This window comes from Perca fluviatilis, chromosome 3, assembly GCF_010015445.1.
Source record: "Perca fluviatilis chromosome 3, GENO_Pfluv_1.0, whole genome shotgun sequence".
Taxonomy (NCBI): Eukaryota; Metazoa; Chordata; class Actinopteri; order Perciformes; family Percidae; genus Perca; species Perca fluviatilis.
The window spans coordinates 17,514,238-17,534,407 of NC_053114.1; the positions used below are offsets into that span (position 1 = coordinate 17,514,238).

Here is a 20,170-nt window from a genome sequence, read left to right on the forward strand (position 1 = left end):
GGAAAACAACCAATCAGAGCCGAGCAGTCTCTAACTGTGTCAATAAACTCAAACTTGGCCGCGCTGATCAAATATGAATCAAGATCCTGTTACAGCATTCTCTTTTTCTCGCCTCAAATGTTTTCAGATACAGGTTTACTGTTTTAGCGGTATTTCATTAATGTGATGTAGTCGTAGTTTGAATATTGGTACTTATATTTATGTAAATGCTCTGAAGAATTCTTCCACAACTGTATGTCACTTGTGCAAACTAAGTAGTTAAAGTTGTATAGTGGAAAACATTATTAGGGGTTTCCAATGTGGCTCAACTGAACTGTATTAAAAAGTAAAGGTCTGTCTTTTAATCCCATAGCCAAATGTTTTTCACCAGGTTAGTTATAAACCATAAGATATTTTTTTTTTTTTTTTATTTACTGAAAGTAAAGACACTGAAACATTTTTTCTTTTGAGAAAATAATTTATTTTGGAACACAATAACCATATTTCCTCACATATTTAGATCACACACACACACACACACACACACACACACACACACCCCACTGGTTTTCTTCAACAAAAACACCCAGTGTTCAATATCACTTGAGTACATCATGTTGTGTCACTATGTGTGCCCCGTCTTCGTCGCCACGTCCCTTTACGATCTTAAAACATCAAAATGCTTGTAAACACTAAATTAAAGCCGCATAAGGGTTACTGTAGCTTAAAACACGATGGGCTCTCTTCCACTAGGTTGGGCTTATAAGATTTAAAGTAAAAAAAAAATCCTTTTAGAAGAACCCAACACTGAGTAATGTTCATCCCAATCCAATTTTTTGGATTCATTGACAGATGCTTGAAGCCCTGGGGTTTGGTTAAATACACAGGAGCACATTCTCATATCAAAACAGTAAAACAACATTTCAGATCCCATACTCCATGAAGAAAATGATCTTAATGTATATGACATATTATGGTCTAATATAATTTGACATTTACAGTCACGTTGAAATGATTAGAGGATTCCTCCTGGTTGGTTATTGCCTTTATTTTTCATATCGGTTCCCTTAAATATTGTAATATACACTATCTCTCTCTCTCTATATATTTATATATATTTCTTTAGGTTTTTCATTGTTAAAGTGAAGAAGTTTTGGTATTTGTCAATCAGAGGTGACGATAGTATTCATCTTACTCATTAACGCTCACGCTCTGATGCATTTGCACAAGCAAATAAAACACAAGAAGTCATACAAAATACCCCAAATAATTGACTAGAAAAAAATACATCCAAATAATACATCCAAACCTGCATTTTTGTGCAAAGTTGGGTGAGGCAAAAATCTTAAAACGAACATAAATGGCGCTCACTGCAGAAACTGGGTTTGTGCTGGTGTCATCAATATTCATCAGAACTTTGTTTTACGACCCAGAATAAACTAAACCACAGCTGATTTGGTTGAAATGAGAGCTGTGGACAGAGTGAACCATGGATATAATCTCAGTGCAAATGAATAAGAGGATGCACTTGTAGTTTGGTCTGCCTGACGACAGATGGCAGCAGTGAACAGCGATTTGTGTTTTGAACAATGTAGGATGACATGATATTTTGAGGCAAAAAAGAAGGCGCATTTGGGGATTCACCGACCCTATCTGCCACGATGTCACTGATCCATGTTAAATACAGTTTCATTGTCAATGTCATTATAAAATGTAGCATTCCTACTTTCAGTTTCAGTAATTCAGCTATGGCGGGTTGCTGACCTACTGCCATGGCAATCCCTGCTTTCCACAGCGCATCAAAATGATCGAGTTCCACTCTGTGAGGTGTACAGATTTGCAATGTGGGGAAAAAAAGAGAGCACTGGTCTCGGATCGGTGCATGGTATTGGCAGATACCCTGAGTTGAGAGGGATAAAGTTGGATCGGTGAATCCCTATTAGCCAAGCCAGCATTGGCGAGATACCTAGATTTCACAGTATTTGCACACAAAAAAAAAAAATAACTCCAATAAAAAGGAGGTTAAATTTAAGCCAATTACATCTCAAAAACTAACAAATCTACATAAACTGTGGTCATGAAATGGTCTTTGAGCCAAAAAAAAAAAAAAATCGACAGATTTAATTAGTGGTGGTTGGTGACTGGCTACTATATAACACATATTTCCCAGGTGAAGAATGAACTTTAATGCTCAGGATAATTATCTGTCATAATGTTGCAACTAACAGACACAAAGCTAAATATAAATCGTCCTGACATGCCAAACTTCCTGCAACAAATGCTACTACTTGCAAATACTATCAAACCCAGATCTTTTAAACACATAAACAACCTAAACAAAATGTGCTGTTGTCAATCACTGCGTACCCCTTTGTCATCTAAAACCATCCATCTGTCTCATCACAGTGTTAAGATTACTTGGCTGGACTTTGCCTTGGAAGAAGCTTCCTAAGCCCTTACAAGGTGTGCAACAAGTTCTCTATTAGATTCAGGTTTTGAAAAGTCCACAGGTCCCATTATTGCAGTATAACTTCATCAAGACACATTTCAGATAGATTCCAACAGCTTTAACGCTCAGCTCAGTCAAGAAAATAAGCTTTCAATGCAGTATTTGCGACAGAAATATTCCCTTGAATTATTATAATAATTAAGTATACAGTATAACAATCCCCAGTAGGATTACTCAAAGTACAAACAATCCACTTATAAACATTTGGTTTAGCACTGTTCTCCCTCAGCTCTCCTTACTCATCACACCTCACAGCTTAGATTAGATTACAGGAGAATATCTGCTTCACACTGCTGAACTTTCCCTAGGCAAATTAGAGGACACCACAGAATCATCTGCCGGAAAACGCAAAAGATGTTTGAACCAAGTCAAATGTTTAGAGGGTGGAGTGCTAGCGTCTGTGTAGTAAGAGAAGGATATCAGCCTCGGCTGGACCTGCAGCTGTTCAAAGGCGGAAGAAAGAGTAAGAGGGCTCAAAGACAACAGACAACACAGGGAACATATGGGTCATCTAACTTTTCGTTATCATCATCGCTTCTTTCAGTTCTTCCTCTCGTTCACGAGGAGAGCTAAACCATCAATAAACTCCATAAATGCGCTTTGACTAATGAGGGTGGAAAAAAATTCGGAAAAAAACAAAATTGTGTCATAAAGTGCATTGAATCAAAGTGATAAAATGCGACCGTGGGAATGTGCACGGATCCCCACTGGGGTTAATCCCTGGTCACGTCTGGTAAGCACTGAACACTTTCTATTCAAGTGCCAAACACAAGTGTCAAGAGGATGTTATGAGCTGGAAATAATGTGGTAAATCCCACCATTATACTTGCATTTTCTACTGTACATTTTCTACCAACAACAGAGCAACAATTTCACCCAAAAGAACAGATATTAGAAGGGTCGATAGACCACGAACAGAGAATTTGGATCACACCTACCAAACACAAAAGACCACATGCTCCGTCACGGGTCTTTAACTCTCGGTCTACACAGGCACACACAGACATACACACCAAATCTGTGTTACATACATACAAACATACATACATACATACATACATACATACTACAAAGATGCTGTGTTGGTTAAGACAGCAGACTAGGCTATATGGCCTTGGCGGTGATAAGCAGTGAGCTTCTTACAGGTGCGGTAAATGGGCACCGACTGCAGCACAGTCCTTGATTACTGTAATAGGAGGCTTCTTGTGTGCTCTTGTTTTTCACTGGACTACTCTAGAGTGGTGCTCTCATTTTACTTTTTAATGCCAGTTTGACTTCATCTCTCCTCATATTTAGTCAACGCCTCCATTAGCCAAGGATCATTGTTGAGTACATGAAGAGAAACAAAATGTTCCTGCTCTGAATTCAAAGTCTTCGCAACGGAAAAAGAGCACAAAGGCAGTTGTTTTTGTTCCTTTACATAACGTAAGGTGATTGCGATTACAAAGGGGAGACATGTTTGACCGGGATGTGGGTCGGGAGCGGTGAGTAGCACCAGAGGAGAAGGCAGAGAAGAGAGAGCAGTTTAAGGTTTAGTTTAGGCGTCTCCTCAGTGCTGGGGCATTAGTGTTGGAGAGGGTGAGAAGGTAGGTAGGGAGAGGGAGAGGGAGAGGGAGAGAGAGAGAGAGAGAGAGAGAGAGAGAGAGAACAACGGTCAGAGGTTTACGCTTTTTCCTCTGCGCAGGAGCTCTCACTCAGGTGGCCACTTTGGCACGGCGGCTTTTGTTTCTCCCACTGGCACATGGCGTTGGCGTAGCCCACAATCACTTTGTCCATCCAGGTGAGGGGCTGGGGGAATAGCACTGCGCCCTCAAAGAAGCCCAGGTGGCCTCCGTGTAGCGTCAGGGAAAAGATCACATTTGGCTTCTTTGCTGGAGGATGATACAGCACACAGGAATTAGGCTTCTGTACTCTGCACAGTGTGTAATCATCAGTATCATAAAACCAACACGTATCCACATATGGGCTTGCCAGGGATTGTTTTCTGCCAGCTACAGATAGCGTAGGTGTGTAGATCAGGCTGTCACACAGCTTTTTTGCTTGCATGGTTGCTGACACACCTGTCCACGCCTCGTGTACAAACAAGGTCCCTAAAGAAATGATCTTTTTAAGTGTTTTGTAAAAGAACTTGGATTGGTTTGCAGAGAGCTCTGACCCTCAACCCCATCAAAGTTGTTTAGGGTGAACGCTCTTGTGGCTGAATGGGAGCAAATCCCTGCAACCAAAATGTGTGGAGAGCTTCACAGAAGAATGGAGGCTGTTATAGCAGTGAGTTAATGACGCAACGAAATTAAATGCTACACACACCCACCAGGTTTCAAAACTTTCCTTTAGACACTTACGAGTATGGGTGAGGACTGAAGCTACAACTGTGTTTTTCTACAGTCTATGAATAATGGAAAAATGAAGTAAATCCATTCATACTGATATAATTTCAGTCACAATAAATAAACCCTGAACTCAAAGTAGGGCACCTCCACAACGCAGACAAACCCTTAATCTCTTTCTGATTGGGGTATGAACCTATGCAGAGTGCTGCAGCTGTGGGCAACCAGGCAGAGTGGTCTCCTGAAAACTATTGGCCTGGATCTCTTTATTCTCCTGCTCTTATCTGGGTTAGTGGGGTAGCCTGATGCGGTTGACTTGTGAGTAAGATCCCACGGGGCTTTCACCACTGTGCGCTATTTATGACAGCTGCTGGGACAAGTGAGTGCTCGTTCAGACCCAGAGCCACCGCCTCTCCAGGCGCTGGAGAACAGCTCGTAAAAATAGGAAGAAGAAGGCAAACTAAGTTATTGTTTCAAGCTTTTACTTTGTTTTACTGTATACAACCTGCCGCCTCCTTTCCAAGTGCAGCAGTCATACTAATTAAACGTTATCCAACATCCTAACATTGCCACATTCCGTACATAAAAGCAATAAAGAAAACCAGGGGTGTCTATACCTTGTATTAGCATTTTAGACCAAATGAAACACTTTCACAGCCACAGAACTGCCTTAATATTAAGATGTAAACTCTTATCATCAATAGGGTTGGGTACCGAAACTCGGTGCCAATAGGGAACCGGTGCCGACGTAAACGGTAGTAACGAGACCGACTAAGAACGAAAGTTTCGGTGCCTCATTTCGGTGCTTGACTTTACACTACACCTGACAGCATGTAACGTTAGCCTACCTTTAGCTAGCAGCTGGATTAAACACCGGTAAAATGCTGACAGCTAACGTTAAACAGTGTAAAGTGTGACTGTATTTCACTGTGGAGGACTTCAACAGCGGGATGTAACAGTCTGCACTGCAGCGCAGCAGCAGCTGCCGTTGTCGCAATTCATAGATATACAGTACGTTTATATGGTCGGAATTAAACAACACAGACGGTGCGTTCACTTGCAGCTGCCGTTGTCGGAATTAAACAACACAGACGGTGCGTTCACTCGCAGCTGCCGTTGTCGGAATTAAACAACACAGACGGTGCGTTCACTTGCAGCTGCCGTTGTCGGAATTAAACAACACAGACGGTGCATTCACTTAAAACAGGTTGCCTCGTGGTGCATTCACAGTAATTGTAAAATACCCTTTTCCCATCTGGGGTTCAACAGCAATTTACTGGTGAAATAAGTTATTGTTATAGTTATTACATTATTATTAAATCTTTAATTTTGACCATGGCCTTAGCAATAAACAAGTCACTGACTGTTGTTTACTACCCTTATTTTTTTTCTTCTTCTTTTTTTTTTTTAACTTTATTGAAAAGTACCGGTTCAGGCACCGGCACCGTTTTAAAAGTATCGATTTAGCACCGGAATCGAAAAAAAACCAAACGATACCCAACCCTAATCATCAAACACATTTAATCCAAGGTAATTACAGCACTAACACAAGCGAGTGTATTTTTGTTGAGTCCCTCCCTGGTAGTTATGTGTCTGAGTCACTGTATCGCATTTTAGGGCAAAGGGCAGCTGATCCTCATTTCAGAAAGTGTTGCTCTCTAGAGACACATGTAGGATAGAGTCCACACAGACACACACACACTTAAATATAGCACAGGCTGAAAAGAAGGAAAGAGTAGATTGCCTCTTCTTGTTTGTAAAATGAGGTTCAAACACTACGCACAGTGCTTCCCCAGATAAAAATCTGTCAAGGCGTTAAACTCACTTCAAACTAGAGCTGGGAAATATATCGATATTATATCGATATCGTGATATGAGACTAGATATCGTCTTAGATTTTGGATATCGTAATATCGTACTATGGCATAAGTGTTGTCTTTTACTGGTTTTAAAGGCTGCGTTACAGTAAAGTGATGTCATTTTCTGACCTTACCAGACTGTTGTAACTGTTCTATTATTTGCCTTTACCCACTTAGTCATTATATCCACATTACTGATGATTATCAAAAATCTCATTGTGCTAATATTTTGTGAAAGCACCAATAGTCCACACTACAATATCGTTATCGAGGTATTTGGTCAAAAACATCGCGATATTTGATTTCTCCATAATCGCCCAGCCCTACTTCAAACACATAGTTAGAGGGACACTCAGCTATATGTATGAGTGAGTGTATAGCTGCTCTAACACACCATAAGACTATGTGCCACACCCTGTTCTGTTCAAGCCAACTCATCAGAGGTCCTTCTGGGATTGCAGACATGTTTTCTGAGAAGCATGGGGTGTTTGATGCAGCCAATAGTCAGACAGAACAAGCCTGTTGTATTTAAAAACCTTTTGACTCAAAAGAGGATCAACTAGCATGTTCTTGCTAAGGTGAACATAGCTGTTTAACACTATGGTTTAGCGTTTCTGCTGTTGCTGGGCTGTGTACGGTTAGTTACCTGCTAGTGTGCGAGGGATGGTGAGCAGTGATTCATGAACCAGAGGGTCATCTGCAGAGTTCACTAGCAGCAGTGGCACGTTTACCTGGAACATAAACAATGAAAATCCACACATCACACAAACAGACCAAAAAGAGAAACATAACATGAGATGATGTGCGGTGTACACGAAAGCAGTTCTTACATTGTGAATATAATGTACACAGCTCTCCTTCTCATAGTACTCTTTGAGAGAGCTGTGGCCGTGGAATTTTCTGTTCAAACCCCAAAAACAAGAAGTGTCATTAAATAATCCCATTCAACAAATACATCACAGATATTTCATATTTTCACAATTGGCAAGCAATCTCAAATTATTGGTTTCCTAACATACCTCATGATGTTGTCGTCGATCTGCATGAGAGATGTTGCTGTATACAGCGGACCAAGATCTAGATCTATCATTTTAACTGGGTTTCCCCCAAACAGACTGTGCCTGTAACATGCAAACAAAATACATTGGTACATACACAAACATTATTCATAAAACATGTTGAAATCACTGACTGCTCAGTGTCCCTTTGACTTAGAAAAGACTGCAATCGCCTTCGACAATATCTCCAAACAATATAACAGTATTGGTGTCATTCATAACTAAAACAGGCAAAGCTAAAAAAAAAAACTATTACTATTACTACTAACTATTAAAGATGGTGTTCCCTGAATACTTAACCTGAACAGTTAACCATAATACGTTAACAGAATAGTATTTGGGTATTTGTTCTCCTTTGCTCTCCCCAAAAAGTCACGACTATCCTCCCTTCAGTAAAAAGAAGAAAAAAAATATGTGACCCTCTACTCTTTTTGACCCCCTCCCTCCCTCATGATTTCCATACAGTCCCTTACTTTTAAAGTGTAACCTACTAAATCTAAACCATATTCTCTTCGAGCAGAAAAAAAAGTTACTGTCTCAACCTGCTTAACACACACAGATCTTTCATTTAACTGATTTGCCTTGCTACATCAGTGAAAACTGTAGCAGAAACTAAGATACATGTACAGCATGTTCAGGACCAACAGTGATACCTGTGTGAGAGGATGATTTTCTTCATGTTGTCAGCCATGAGAAAGTTATAGAAGCGTCTGAACTGGTCCCACTGTAGGAATGTTTCCTGTGCCCTGAGAAATAAAAGGCAAAACACACAGGAAGTTAGCTTTGTGCAGCCTGTCTGCATTCCAAACAACACACTAAATGTCCTGTGTAATCCGCTGTACAAAGAGTCACGCTGGTGGAGAGTAGCAATGGTCAGGCATTAACATGCAGCTCACTGACAGAGACAGGCTAAACCAACACAACAACTGAAGATATTTAACATATAACTGACCATTAAATAGAATGTTTTTCTTTTTCCTTCGGGCATTTAAATACCATTTGAGGCTAAATACATAAATAAAAATAATCAAAAGTATGTTTTTTTAATCACATATTTGTGGAAAAGAGGGATAGCTAAAGTTCTAAAGGAATGCTGACACAAGGGCCAGCTTAGACACTGTTTGGACACTGATTTGAAACAAAAAAAAAAAAGAAAGAAAAAAAGGGGGACAAAACTGAAAATCCAATTTCTCAAAAGGCCAGTCCATAGCACACACCCTTCTGCACTGCATTCATCCAAATGTTAACAGACCCAGCCTGTCATGTCTGCCAAGAGACGCTGGCTGCATTTAAAAACACAGAAGGTGTGGCTCATTCCAACATGCACACAGGCTACAGAGTCTGCTCTAACACCCACATGCACTAGTGGTTTAAAAAACACCACTATCATCGTAATACATTTGTTCGTTTATTCTGGACATGTTGGCAGTGAAAGGGATTTACTGTAGGCAAAGTCTCTCTTCAAAATGACAACTTAAGCAAAACAGTGCTATCTATCAACTAAGATTAAAATACTAAACTGAATAGCTGAATGTTTAAACAGCTGCCGAGAGATGCTTTACAGACTTGTGACTATACATGTGATTATATTATGCAAACACTAATCATTTTGTGGCATTATGCTAAGCTTCATTCACATTTAGAAATGTGTGCACATCAAGTGATAATGTAATAAAAAGGGGCTTTGATTATGCAATGCTTTTTTAATTAAAAGATGAGAGGACAACAACCCACCTGAGAGCGCTGTACCCCTGACAGACGCTGACACAACACAGCACTCGCTCCTGGTTCAGGCTGTTCTCGCCCAGGAACTTGCATACGATGTTTCCACCTAGACTGAAGCCCACCACCATCAGTTGGGTCTGAGGATACGTCCGCTTAATGTAGCCGACCATGGCTGCAAACTCCCATGTGCACCCTGTGAGGAAAACAGTACAGTTACCAATCAATACCTAACACCTCTGCTGGACGCAGCGTTTTTTTTCAATGCTCAGCTGAAGGTGCCTTTAGTTCAGAGCATTACATTTGGGTCTCTATCAACCTTTAAAATAATTCGCAGCAGGTCTGAAATCTTATTATCTCTAATTCTGGGAGCTTTAGGTTCACCCACCAGCTCATATTGCCTTTTACCTTGAAATGAGTTAGTACAGGGATTTCTTCTAAATAAAGGCAAATTGTAAAATACCATTAGCTAAACCGGATTACATCAAAATGAAGTTGATCTTTTAAAACTGCTTTGAACTAATATTCAGCTGTATTCACTGCTATGAGAATGGCTTTTGACCAGAGCCTTCTTAAGCCTCAGACAATTAAATGAGAGCACCAGACTGAGCCAAAAAGTATGATGCAGTACTCCTGATAATTTGACAAAATCAAATCCTTTCCTCCCCATTTAGAAAATAGGTTATCATTCCTAGATAGTCCCAATTATGAAAATGTGATTCTTAAGCCCCTGACAGACCAACCCGATGGCCGGCGTTGGCAGAAAAGACTGATCAGTCGGCTCCCCGAGGTCCAAAAAGTGCCTCAAAACTAGAGCTGGGCGATATGGCAAAAAATCAAATATCACGATATTTTTGACAAAATACCTCAATGTCGATATTGTAGTGTGACTATTGATGCTTTCACAAAAAATTAACACAGAGTTTTGATAAATAAATCACCAATAATGTGGATATAATGACTAAGTGGGTAAAGGCACATAATAGAACAGCTAGAACAGTCTAGTAAGTTCAGAAAATGACATCACTTTACTGTAATGCAGCCTCTAAAACCAGGAAAAGACCACTTGTGTCATATCAGGATATTACGATATCCAAAATTTAAGACGATATGTAAAGTCATATATCAATGTCGATATAATATCAATATATTGCCCAGCCCTTATTAAGAATGCACTGAAGCAACACCGACTTGAGTGTACGTTCTGCGCATGCGTGAGATGTAATACGTCTCCATAACAGCAGGCGCCGCTAATATGTATTTTCGCCCAAAAAATGAAAACAGGCAGCTGATTGGACTAACGTATCACGTGGGTCTGGCTGCTCCCAGATTTTTCAACCGGGCACAATGGCGTCTTCCTTCGGAATACGATATCATATTTCACCGAAAGATGTTTCTGAAAACATTTTAAGCGAGAAATAGGCCATGCAGTTGCTGAATCTGTCTTCATTTCAGATCGACAAAGGTCAGTTCAAAAGATTTGTCAGATTTTGAGAGGCTTAGTCTCTCAAAATCATTTCCGGGTTAGGACTCCACCAATCAGATTGGTCATTGAGTCCGACTGCCCGCCCTCCGACCCAGCAAGTCAGATCGGCCAAAATGAAGGCCGACGGCTCCTCCGACGGACAACGGCACGGAACTCACTGAACAGCCTCGAGTCACTGACCTCGCCAGACTGTCTGACGGCAGATTATGGGGTTGGTGTGTCAGGGCCATTAGGTGACAGGAGAGTAAAACTGAAGACAGCTCTTTGGCCTTACCGTAGGTAAACATGCGTGGAGAGGTAAGCTCGATGTTGGGAAGAGCTCCCAGGTGGTTCAGCACAGCACAGCGGTAACCGTCCTTCTGGGCGTAATCCACAAAGGTTCGGATGTAATGCTTCTCACTGTGGTTACCAATACCAGGGCATATCACCATGGTGATGTCATCTGGTGAAACAGGCAGATGGATCAAAGGGATATTAGCCAGTGAGAAATATGTAAGCAGAAAGTATGTTACTCTCCTAAACAGAACATTATTACATTTCAAAAAGCAAGGCAAAGCACTGCAGCTGATCCAAAATAAAGGATAAGGCTTTGTCTGTAATTTAGAGCTTTAGAAAAGCAGAATGGAAATAGTAACGCTACTTTTTTGGGAATCAATGTCATGTGAGTCTTAAGCTTTCATAGAGGACCACAAGATCATAGGTGAGGTGGGGGGTGGGTCAGGGTTCAGCTGAGGCATTCAAAGAAAGGAATCCATCTTTAAAACTGTCCTCACGCAGCTGCATTACAAACAGTTATGGCCCATTTAAAGATTAATGACTTAAGACTGAGTCATTTGTATTATCATAAGCTGAACTGGTAAACTTAAATATTCAAAGATGGACATAATGCCAGTATTTTTCATCAGTTGGTTTTTCATATATCTTGAGTCATGTTTATTTATATAGCTCAAGTCCCACAGTCTGTCAATGGGTCTCAAACTGGATTAAAAAAAAAATAAAAAAAATACAACAAAATGGGAGAACTCTCAGAAAGATCAGCAGAGGATGGATCCCTCCTCCAGGGTGGACAGACACTTAATAGGTGTCACATAAACAGACTACACAAAACTAGCAGTAGTAGAATTGCAATATAACTAAACAGAATTACAATATACAACTAAGAACTACAACATATACGATATATCTATGTTTGGCATGGCAGTGAAGAGCTACTTAGCCATCATCTAATAAGTATCGTCCAAATAGCAGCAACCAACAAAAAAAAATTGTTGGTCAAGAAAAAGTAGAGCCTGATCAAATGCGTCACCTCCTGTTCGATGATCCCCCTGTGGCTCAAAGAGGTCAAAGGTCGCAGTGGCCCCGTCCTGCATGGGTAAGTACTTCCTGACTCCACTGGGGTGAGGTGAGTTCACCCGGCCAAGTTTACCATACAGTGCCGTTTGGAGGTGGCCGCTTTTACCCCACAGTAAGGGAGGAATGTACCTGGAAAACATTACCACATTGTTATCCTGAGCAGATATATTTGCATTGGTGGTTTATGACGCAGGCATGAACATTCTGGCACATACATTGCATACAAAGTCACATGTCTCTTGCAGCTTTTGAAATATTGCTCCATGCTCCTAACAGACATCAATGTTTAACGTTGGTCTGTTGCTATGTTTGGATAAGTTATGCCAAGCGTGTGCACTTGAATTCTAGTTACACCTTTGTAGGAGTTAGCTGTAGGAGTCAAGTCTTTGGATTACATAATATTTCTTTGAAATATTGAGCCTTATATTGTGCCTTATAATGAATCACCATTTTATTTACACACTGAGACCAAAATAATGTCAATAACTTGACAGGAAAACCCTATTTTTGTTTTTAGGTGCCGTTTTTTTCCCGTTGGCTATCCTATCATGTAAAAGAAAGCCAAGTCAATGCAATATTGTAATCATGTCTAAATAAGAGTTATAGAGATAACCATTTGTTTCCTTTTCATGTAATGTGGCAGTCATGAAAAGGTGATAAATGAATGCTCAGTTCATGTGACACTGTCATTCAGTATTGACATAAGCTATTCAAGGGGAAATTTAGGAACACTGTAGTTCACAGGTTCAGTTAAAGACAAACTAGACTCCATCTGCAAACACACCCTTTTAACAGTACAAACACAACTTGTTCATTGTGTCAAATCATTGTGCCTTTTTCTTCCTTTTCTTATATAATATAACATCATATCTGAAACCTTGGTAGACTTCCTGACAATGAGGTGAAGAGTGGGCCATTTTGGAGGTGATGGGAATGAGAAACAAGATCAGCATAACTGAACTAAAGCACAGGTGCCACATGGACACTAGTTGTGTATACAGTACATAGACCAAACACATAGACAGTAAGTAGCAGCAGAGGGCAAAGGGTTTAATTACATCAGTAGTTACACAAGTCCCCAACCTTGTGTTGCCTCCTCCCTTACTCTGCCTCCCAGCAATTACTGCACCTAGGAGTGGTGTCAATCAAAAAGCAGTACTACTTCCATTAGGTGACGAGTTGATGTAACCACTTCCAGTACGTACTGTAAGTTAAAGCTTAACCACAGTTTTCTAGAAGGTACTCTGAAGGCCTAATCTAGGACTACAAGTAGAGGATAACCCCTCGTTTTAATATGGATAGGAGGATAAGCACACTTCCAGGTTAGTGGAGTTCATCCATAGGTAACAGACAACTTTAAACCCAAATAGCTTTTTATGTTGGTATTTCCACAGTTTGACAATCCCTATTAATAAATCGAATTAAATACTTTTAAACCATTCAACCTATGTGATAAAAAAAAAATTTACTTGTTGTGGAGTTTGTTTCTGTATTAAAAAGAACTTGGGAGTGGCCGCAGGTGAGCCTTCTGTTTGAATTTATTTTAGAGTCTGTTTTTTTAAGTGGTAAACACAGTGATGTGTGCTGTTGTTCCTCAAAGCTATTAGGTAACGGGAAAAGGAAACAGATGCGTCAGTGTGGTTTGATGAAGCAAAGATCTTAAGTCCAGATCAAAGTCCAGAAGTAAAGTCACAGGCCTTTGGTACTAGCAAGCTGGGAAACACCAAACACTAAGATTAAAAATAAATAAAGACTAAATGGCTTGTCCTGACAAATTGTTTAAAAAAAAAAAAATTATTATTATTATTTATCTTTTCATTTTGCCTTTGCCTCTCATTATTGTTAGGCTCTATTTAACTATTATTCTGCCTATGTTTTGCCTGGGGGCAAAAATAAGTTCCTGTTCATAAAAAAAAGAAAGTCAGAGTGACCAGATAACCATCTAACACCCAGACGCATTTAAAAACAAATTGTTATGTATTGTCCCAAACACAGACGAACAAAACTGCTGTTGACTCGGTTAATCTCACGACACCCCTCCTATGCTTTCCATTGTGCAATTGATCTCTGTTATACAACACAGCAGGATTACAAACGTGACTTCGCAACAACACCGATGATGCCGACGGGTTCCAGGAATTAAAATATCTCAGTTCAACTACACACCAGGGAATACATTTCTGTAAGCAAAATATGGCTGTTCACAAGGGAATGATAACAAGCCAGGCACAAAAGTAAACATCCGTCACTGCAGCTGAAAGGCAAAGTACTCAGTAACAATCGGTTATATAAGCAGACACTTGCGATGAAGGCTTAAAGAGAGCCACCACAGAGTACAACACCAGCAGACCCAAGGACATGGACAATCAAGCTTACTTTGTTTAAAGGCAGGTAGAGGGTTTCCTATGACCTACAGGACATTACAGCCCAGCTGCTAACCTGGTTTAGCCTTCACATGCAAGACCTGTCTCTCACTGCCCTGCACCAACAACCACTGGTTTGCATCAGTTCATATAAACCCAGATGGAAGATTCAAATGATAGTAGACATCAGAGTTGCCCTACGTGGAAGACATGCATCGTCATATATGCAAATGTGTTTGAGTCTATATTCGTAATGAAAGTATGACAAACCCAATCTACCTTTGGGAAAACCCCTTAAAATACAGCCTGGGGTTTAATTCATGCCAGAGCTGACAGTACAGCCAGACATCTCTGGTACAGACACACCCAGGTCTGGGTCAACACTGATGACAGATGGGACCACCGCCAGACAAACTGCTATCTTCACTCACAGCCCCAGGTGGCCGAAAAAGCAGTGTCATTTCCATGGAAACACAGAGAGCTGAGAATGCAACTCACTCTTTGGTCAGCTGAGGACAGGACTTGAGAAGGAAGCGGTTGAGGGGCGTGTCCTGGTAGGTGAGGTCAGGGGGGGCAGTGGGGCTCTTCAGATTCAAGCAGCGGACGATGATGTAGAGGACCGTGGCCACCGCCGCCAGCTTCATGCCGTCGAACATTGCCGGCAGCTCTGGAGAGATGGTGCTCACGTCTGACTCGTGGGGGGTCATGATTATTCTGAAAAACAACAACAGTGGCCCAAACTTGTTTCAGTGCTTTCCCTTATGAAAACACAAAACATACTTCAATAGTAAATTAATTAACAAATACACAGGCAATAAATTAAGAAATGCATTTTCAAAACAAAGTTGTACTGCTTTTAATGATTTAAATATGAATTAATTAAAAAAATACATGCCTTGTACAAAATAACACAATTATTTTCTGGGGTGATTAAATCAGAGATGGGATAAAGCACAGACATGAAAAAGAGACATATCTCTTGATGTCTGACTGACCTAAATATTCCTCTTGGTGCCCAAGGCGCTGCAGCAACAGATCTGTGGGAATAGAGAGTAAGAGCAACTCAGTAAGATAATAAAGCACGGTCATTTATTTAATACACTCACCTTAATTACATTACAGTTTACGAAGTGCCAACTGGAAGTCTCGCTACATAGAAAATAGAGGTGCTGAGACTACTTTAAATAAATCCTTACAATTAGCAGATACACTGCACACATTGCTTCTATAGCAAAGCACTGATACAGTTGTGATACAGTTGTATCCTTAACACTTTTACTTAAAAATTGCATTAATGCATATTTTCAAAGCATTAAACAAGAGTTGTGAAATTACAGTTTTACTGGGACTGTAAACAGTATAGAAAGGTCTCCTTTAAGAAAAAGTTGTGGTACAGGATTTTCAATAATAGATGACAGCGATACCATTCTTATGATAAAGTTGTCACATCAAATTGCCATAAAAAGAAAGTGTGCTGTGTTGTCACCATTGGTACAGATAAATGATAGCCTGACGTGGTCATACTCAGATTCTAGTAACTTCCCGACCTCTAATTTTGTGGGCGGGGCTAAGATCGGCTGGCATCCAGGCTAGATAAATGATACCTTACGCAAGAATGAAATGAAAAAGCTGAAAATGTATTTGATACTCACATTTTATGCTTAAGTTAGCCTCCAAACAATTTCAAAAGTATGTTGTCAAACCTAAAGACAAACAAATTGAAAACACAATTAGCCCTTCATTATAGTAATTGATCAGTATTATTTTCCATTTTCCCATAATTATGTTGAAAGTCTCATATGAATGCCTCGACTCCTCACCGGCATCCTGTTCAGTGTCTTCTTATTCCAGTGTCTTGTCACAAACGGACTCTACATAAGATGCACCAGAAAACAGATGTCAGAGTAATTTAATTTAGTGCTCAAATGATTAGTCAATTAATGGATATTGATATTGGATTGATCATTAGCCTTTTATCAAGTAAAAATACCAGTGAAACCATGAGATCATTAGGGGCCGGTATATTTATCTTCCCATGTGTTCTTATTACTATAAAGCAATTAAGTGTATGCTGTTATATTCTACCAAACCTGTAAATAATAATAATAATAATAATAATAATAATAAATGTGCTGTTAATTATCAATAATTCATATCCGAAACATGTTTGCTTTATTCATGGAGTGGTGTGTTGCCATAGAGGGGGAGTTACCACCACTGCTCTTATAACATTTGAATTAATGATTATCACCTACAAAATAGCTGTAGCCTCAGTCTTTTAGAAGTAATGGATTTAAACACCACTAGGTCTGCACAATGTTTTTTTTTTTTTTTTTTTTTTTAAATCGTTATCGCCATATCAACTTGCGCAATAAACACATTATGAAAGGCTGCAACATATTGCCAAAGACACTTAGATATTTTTTGTGTTGAAAGAAGATCTCTTCGATCAGTAGAAAACTGCACTTTATGATGTAATTTTTTAGTGGTGCCTTTTATGTTCAATTCAATGATGTTGGAAATGATTTTGCTCAACAAGCCATTTATTGTGTTTTAGAAGAATACTGAAAGCAGCAGAACCGAGTACACTTTCATATCTATTTATTAATCGCAAATAATATAGTTATCGTGATATTCAACAACGTTATCGAATATCGCATATTTTTCTCATATCGTGCAGCCCTAAACACCAGCTGTAAACACAAATCAGCTTCAAACAAACATGGTGCCAAAATTATCCCCAGCTGCGTAGAATTAGCTTCATTAAATCCACATAGCTAATCTCATCCACTGTAAACAAATCCAGCGAGTACCAGAAATACCTGGAAGTTGTGTCTGGCTAATGCCAAGATAAGTGCGTTTATTACTGTATAAGCCACGCTGTGTCACTAAATAAACATTCAATTTGGCATCAGAGCAGCTGCTAACATTAGCTCTTCCTTCTTTGTCACGACTGACAACAAGCCAAAGAGGACTTTACAGACACCAGGGCACAAATACTGCCGTTGGTTACCGTTAGTTAGCTAACATAGTGAGAAAATGGTTATAAATAGCCGAATTCCTGGACGTAAAAAGGGAAGTTATCCTGTTCGTCTGTGTCTGTGTCTGTCTGAGAGCAGGCCAACAATCCCTGCCGCATCTGGACTAGAAAATGAAAATCCTGTCGCCTTTTAGACGAGTTTGCTGCTGGTCATCCTGAATATTTAGCTAGCGCAGTAACGTTAAATTCACATTATAGCAATCCAGACGAAAAGCAGCACCGTTAGACCTGTGTCCTTCTTAATCCTAGTGTCACGGATCAAGAAAGAGTTATTATGTTATTAAGCAGAGTATGAGTGTTCTAAAGCTAGCTATTTCATATTACTGCCGTCAAGTATCTATCGTTAATGTAGCAGCATCATTTAAGCAGCGACACACTGACCGCACACAACACGCACACAGCAGCATCTTTAGCTCACTTACCTCAGTTAACAAGACGAGCTCCTTGCTGCTCAGACGCGAATGGTCTTATTTATATTCGTGGCCTGTCTTTTGTTGGTTGTGTGCCTCTGATAAACCATAGCTGCTGGATGTGTAGCTAATAACGTTACGCCCTCTGTTAGCTAGCCACATTAGCTCAACGCAGCAACAGAAGCACCGACTATGGATTTCATTTCCTGGAAGAATCTTGAAATTTGCATACCGGCTCTGTCATTGGTTAAAAGAGGCGATGAGCTCGTTTTCCACGCCCCCTTATACTGTATATTTTTATTATACTATATGTTTACCTTTTTATGACAGTGTTCTAGGATTTTTTTTCCCGCAGGTCTCACACCTTTTTAACTAAATCCTTTCCTCAAGTGACAGGAACGTGAGCTGAAACTGGCATGTAGTTATGATTTATTGGCTCGCCAGATACTTTTCGGTTATGATTTCTCTATCAGCAAATACAACTGACGTTTAATTTTTAAACGTTAGGGTATTCATATATCCACATCCACTACGAGGCAAGAGCTTGTTACTTAGTATTGCTGTTTAGTTAGATATTTTCTTAACCAGAGCTTAGTGACCAATAAAGTTAAACGTGTCCAGTAGTGGAGTCCTACTAGCCTACTACGCATGGTTCTTGTTGCAATTACAGTATAATATCCACCTGATGGCGACAGTTTAACATATGCTTATAAGCTCTCAACCCCAATGGTCTTCATAACAGTAAAATAAAGTTACACTTTGCGAAAACAGAATAATAATGCAATTTCTAGTATAAATATAGTAGTATAATAATAGTAATAATAATAGGCTAATAGCGATAAACTGTATTTGTACAGTACTTTTTGTTTTTTACAAAACAGAAAGTGCTTTACAATGGCAGAAAATAGACAGAATAAACAAAAAAACATACGCTGTTTCTTTCTTAACTAAATGAATAGCTTTTTTTTATAATTGTACAATAGCACAAACAGTCAAGGTACAATGTGTTTTTACATTTGTCAAAAAAGTATTGACAGCTTTGAGGTAGAGAGAATATGTAGGCCTACAACAAAACATAACAAATAAAGTAAAATAAAGATACTGGGGGTCTCACTAGTCAAGTAAGTCCAACAAATAAAAGAGTCTCTAGGCGTTTTCCTTTGTCATGCATTGAAGAGATTTAGCAAACAACTTAAGCTTATTTTTTCCAACCGTTGATTTGGGGTTTGACCTTTAAATACTTACACCTATGAATAAAATGTTTACAATGTTCAATCAAGTTATCAAGAACTCTAATTTTTTTCCCTTTACAAATGTTCCAGCTTTAATTGACAACCAGAGGAAATAGTGGCCTAAAGACTGGAGTTGGCTGGGTGCTGTACCTGCTGTGTTGCTAAATAGTTGGTCAAATACAGTATTCCCACGGGGATTAATTCAAAGTAGGCTACCAATTGTATATTGGGAGTGGAACCTCACAAATAAAGCCTGTAAGTGAAACATGACAATTATTTAATGAATGGGTGTTTAAATGTCATTCCCGAGCAGCAAATATTTTCATATTCACCTTGCTTGGATGGGTGAGAAAAAAGATCCTCAAAATCCGTGTGGCTAATTCAAATCCCGCCTTCCCTGTCATGGGGGTAATGGTGCCTTCAAATGCTCAGAATAAAACAGGTTATTTATTATAAAGGGTTGTTTGTCGTGCATTAAAGGTCCCATGGCATGAACATTTCACTTTATGAGGTTTATGAAAGCTCAGATGGGCCAATCTGGAATCTTGCTCCTTATGAGCTCATAAGGAGCAAGGTTACCTCCCCTTTCTCTGCTTTGCCCCCCCAGAGAATTTGGCCCACCCATGAAAAAGAGAGAGACATCATGGCTTTCGAAATGGCACATCCTAAGGAAAGCTCATTGTGGGACTATCTCTAGTGGCTGTAATTCTGCACCAAGACTGGATTTCAGGGAAGAGACTTCAGATACAGTATTAGGGGACGACTAATGCCTATATAAAAGCATCCAAAAACCAGCATGTCATGGGACCTTTAAGATCAGGAATGACAACTA

General features: G+C 39.7%; 1 protein-coding gene across 1 annotated transcript; it reads right to left on the bottom strand.

The window, feature by feature from the left end:
• Nucleotides 1–436: 436 nt before the first annotated feature.
• Nucleotides 437–18,309, bottom strand: LOC120555798 (monoacylglycerol lipase ABHD2). The gene is made up of 13 exons (XM_039794879.1): nt 18,119–18,309; nt 16,477–16,527; nt 16,309–16,359; nt 15,652–15,693; nt 15,155–15,370; nt 12,247–12,422; nt 11,215–11,382; nt 9,467–9,650; nt 8,386–8,478; nt 7,694–7,795; nt 7,505–7,574; nt 7,321–7,405; nt 437–4,359 (listed from the first exon to the last, which is right to left on the bottom strand). Exons 5-13 carry the CDS (start codon nt 15,361–15,363, stop codon nt 4,151–4,153), a joined length of 1,296 nt encoding a protein of 431 aa, XP_039650813.1. The 5' UTR covers nt 15,364–15,370; nt 15,652–15,693; nt 16,309–16,359; nt 16,477–16,527; nt 18,119–18,309; the 3' UTR covers nt 437–4,150.
• Between the last annotated feature and the right edge of the window lie 1,861 nt (nt 18,310–20,170).

Bases quoted from the DNA above. Each gene is read 5' to 3' on its own strand.
- LOC120555798 (XM_039794879.1), bottom strand. From the start codon at position 15,363: ATGACCCCCCACGAGTCAGACGTGAGCACCATCTCTCCAGAGCTGCCG. The intron at 8,479-9,466 runs GTGGGTTGTTGT...TTTATTTCTCAG, and splicing joins CAGGGGTACAGCGCTCTCAG to GGCACAGGAAACATTCCTAC. The intron at 7,796-8,385 runs GTATCACTGTTG...TGCATGTTACAG, and splicing joins AAAATCATCCTCTCACACAG to GCACAGTCTGTTTGGGGGAA.